At 49.8% G+C, this 3,317-nt stretch overlaps 1 protein-coding gene across 1 annotated transcript; it reads left to right on the top strand.

Annotated features, from left to right (window-relative positions):
* Window positions 1-33: 33 nt before the first annotated feature.
* Window positions 34-2,284, top strand: RAN (RAN, member RAS oncogene family). Its single transcript, XM_059408173.1, has 6 exons — window positions 34-142; window positions 289-373; window positions 446-571; window positions 1,240-1,427; window positions 1,616-1,786; window positions 1,883-2,284. The coding sequence occupies exons 1-6, from the start codon at window positions 107-109 to the stop codon at window positions 1,925-1,927; spliced, it is 651 nt and encodes a 216-aa protein (XP_059264156.1). The 5' UTR covers window positions 34-106; the 3' UTR covers window positions 1,928-2,284.
* Window positions 2,285-3,317: the final 1,033 nt, after the last annotated feature.

Genomic DNA, 3,317 nt, shown 5'->3' with positions numbered 1-3,317 from the left:
CCGGCGCCCCTGTGTGGGCCCGGGCACGTGGGGCGGGCCCGGCCATGTGGCTCCGGGCCGCGCCGCCGGCCCCACGTCTTTCTCTTGGCCCCGCAGCACCAGCGCCATGGCTGCCCAGGGAGAGCCCCAAGTCCAGTTCAAAGTACGTGGTCGGCGGGGGTGGTCGCCGCGCGCGGGGTGGGCGCGGAGCGGGGCGGGCGCGGAGCGGGGTCGGCGCGGAGCGGGCGCGGGCGGTGGCGGCGCGGGAGGCGCGCGGCGCGGCCCTCGCCAGCCTGTGCTGTCCCGTAGCTGGTGCTGGTCGGCGACGGCGGCACCGGGAAGACGACGTTCGTGAAGCGTCACCTGACGGGCGAGTTCGAGAAGAAGTATGTAGGTACGTGGGGGCCGGGCGGCGGGGCCGGGCGGCGGGCGCCGACGCGGGCTCACGGCCGCGCTTGTGTCGCAGCCACCTTGGGCGTGGAGGTCCACCCGCTCGTCTTCCACACCAACCGGGGACCCATCAAGTTCAACGTGTGGGACACGGCCGGCCAGGAGAAGTTCGGCGGCCTGCGGGACGGCTACTACATCCAAGGTAGGCGGGCGGCCCGAGGCCCTGCTGTGTCATGATCCGAGAGCCGCGGAGCTGGCCGGGCGCTGCTGCAGTGGTTGGGGTTTGGGGGTTTTTTTTCCCAAAAGGATCTCAGAATTGGAAATGGAGTTTCATAAAGAAGAGCTCTCCTGGAATCGCACTTCTGTGCCGGAAAGCTTCTGGGAGCCCTTTCTTGGCCGTTTCCGACGCGCGAATAACAGATCAGTGTGGAGCTAGAAACCAGCGTTAGGTCGTGCTTCCTGGTTCACTGAGTTGTTTTAGGGTTTTCAGGGGTCAGCACGGGGACCTACGCGTCCCTCAGCGAGAGAGTGGCGTATCCCGTCTTGTGCGGTCTTCCGCAGAATAGGCTCTCCGATCTCAGAGCGGAGGAGTAGGTTCCTAGAATGCTGCTGTGTCGTTCATCTACTGGAGATTTGGGGATGGGGCAGCACTGATGTACGGCAGCGAGATCCGATCCAGCCGGCTGGTCATGCGCGCGGGGTGGGATTCCAGATCTCGCGGTGTATTCCAGGGATGGAAGATTTTTCCATTTGGAGGAGACTTGGGAATGAGTTAAGAAACAGATAGCCAGAGGACTGGTCTGATCTTGGCATTCCTTGTGTGTGCGGGAAATCCTAGGAGTGTAACCCTTCTCCTGAATTTTTCTTCAGCCCAGTGTGCCATTATAATGTTCGATGTCACGTCAAGGGTTACTTACAAGAATGTGCCTAACTGGCATAGAGATCTGGTACGAGTGTGTGAGAACATCCCCATTGTGCTGTGTGGCAACAAAGTGGACATTAAGGACAGGAAAGTTAAGGCAAAATCTATTGTCTTCCACCGAAAGAAGAATCTTCAGGTACGTTTATAAAACTTGCTGTTTACGGTGTTCTTGCTGTATCAAAAGTGGAATTACAATGAACAGGTCTGTTAAAGGGATTCATAAACATCTGTGGTGTGGTTCGAGAGAATTTCTTTAGTTTGGAACATCCTAATGACAAGAAATACATTTTTAAAAACTAACTTTTCTTTTTTTTTTTTCAACAGTACTATGACATTTCTGCCAAAAGTAACTACAACTTTGAAAAGCCCTTCCTGTGGCTTGCTAGAAAACTAATTGGAGACCCTAACTTGGAGTTTGTCGCCATGCCCGCTCTTGCCCCGCCAGAGGTTGTCATGGACCCAGCTTTGGCAGCACAGTATGAGCACGATCTAGAGGTAGGGTGTGCAAGTGTTCGCCATGTGGTCCTTTCCGGGGTCTTATGTTGCCGGTGGCTCCAGGCCAGAGTACTACCACGTTGTGTCTTTTTCTAGGTTGCTCAGACAACTGCTCTCCCGGATGAGGATGATGACCTGTGAGAACGTGCAGCCGGAGGCCAGCGTCAGAAGTCTAGTTTTATAGGCAACTGTCCTGTGATGTCAGTGGTGCAGCGTGTTTGCCACTTTATTATATAGCTGAGCAGAACATGTGCTTAATCTTTGGGATGCTGAAGGAGATGAATGGGCTTCGGAGTGAATGTGGCAGTTTAAAAAGTACCTTCATTTTTTGGACCTGCATATTTAGCTGTTTTGGAACGCAGTTGTTTCCTTCCTGAGTTTCAGATATGAGACTGCTAAAGTCCCGTCACAATACCCAGTGGTGAAATCTTGTTTGTCACTGTCATTCCCATTCCTTTTCGTTTAGAATCAGAATAAAGTTGTATTTCAAATATCTAAGCAAGTGAACTCCTCCCTTGTTTGGTAAGAATTTTAAAACTACTAACAGGGAAAGTTGTGCCATGATACTGTTTAAATTGCCTTTGCTATTCTCACTTAATTTGAAGCCTTGCAAGTAAAACTCTTATGTCTGTTTCTTGTACGTTTGAATCCTCTGACGAAAGTGATGGGCTGGTGTCCGCAGTGTTCTGTTTGGTAAGTTGTTGATGAGGTGTGAGCGTCATCAGTGCAGTCACGCTGAAATGTCTCTCCTGCCACCTGCCTGTTGACGGGGTGGTGTCGTCACCTGGGGAAGAGCTTGAGACTTCTGTGGCCTGTCAGGACAGATCAGTGTGTGGTTTCAGACTTTTGCTAGGCATTTTGAGAATTAGAATTGTGGTTAATTCGTGGCAGAAGTAACCATGCTCTTATGTAGAGATTTCACAGTCCAGTTATACCCTACAAAGGATGGCAGGAACTTGACAGAAGTCTCAAATACGAAATACTTGTTAAAAATGAGTGTAAGTTATTCATTTACTTGCTTTTGTTTTAATGTTACATGTTTAATGTAAAATTGGTATTTTAGAATGATGTTGCACGTTTTCCTGCTGTTTTCAAGTATTCCCAAGCCTTAAGGATGTCGAAGATTAATTTGGACACCTCACAGCTTTGAGCTTTTTCCTGAAGGATTTTTTTTGTGGCCAGTTCCATGGCACAGACTAAATACGTTCTAAACAGAAAAGCAGACCTTAGAATGGTTTCTCGGTAAACGTGAAACACTGTAGAAGCTTCATTGGATGAAACCATTTAAGTCTGTATGATTTCCACATTTAAAAATGAGTTGGGTCTGTCTTGCTTGAGTTTGACCCCATTGATGCTATGCCCTGTAGCAGCTGGGCGTCAGCCTTAACTATCTCGCTGATACAAGCACTGCTAGAGTTCAGCTTACCAAAGTTCTCACAAGTCCATTTCTTCTTAAATGATTACTTTCCTACCTAAAAAGAAAGTAGGGATTGCTTCAATATATGGAAAAAATGAAATACAAAGGATAGAA

This window comes from Mustela nigripes, chromosome 8 (genome assembly GCF_022355385.1).
Source record: "Mustela nigripes isolate SB6536 chromosome 8, MUSNIG.SB6536, whole genome shotgun sequence".
Lineage (NCBI taxonomy): Eukaryota > Metazoa > Chordata > Mammalia > Carnivora > Mustelidae > Mustela > Mustela nigripes.
Note: the sequence above shows the minus strand (reverse complement) of the source record. Positions and strands in the feature narration are given on the sequence as shown.

Bases quoted from the DNA above. Each gene is read 5' to 3' on its own strand.
- RAN (XM_059408173.1), top strand. From the start codon at position 107: ATGGCTGCCCAGGGAGAGCCCCAAGTCCAGTTCAAA. The intron at 572-1,239 runs GTAGGCGGGCGG...ATTTTTCTTCAG, and splicing joins GGACGGCTACTACATCCAAG to CCCAGTGTGCCATTATAATG. The intron at 1,787-1,882 runs GTAGGGTGTGCA...GTCTTTTTCTAG, and splicing joins AGTATGAGCACGATCTAGAG to GTTGCTCAGACAACTGCTCT.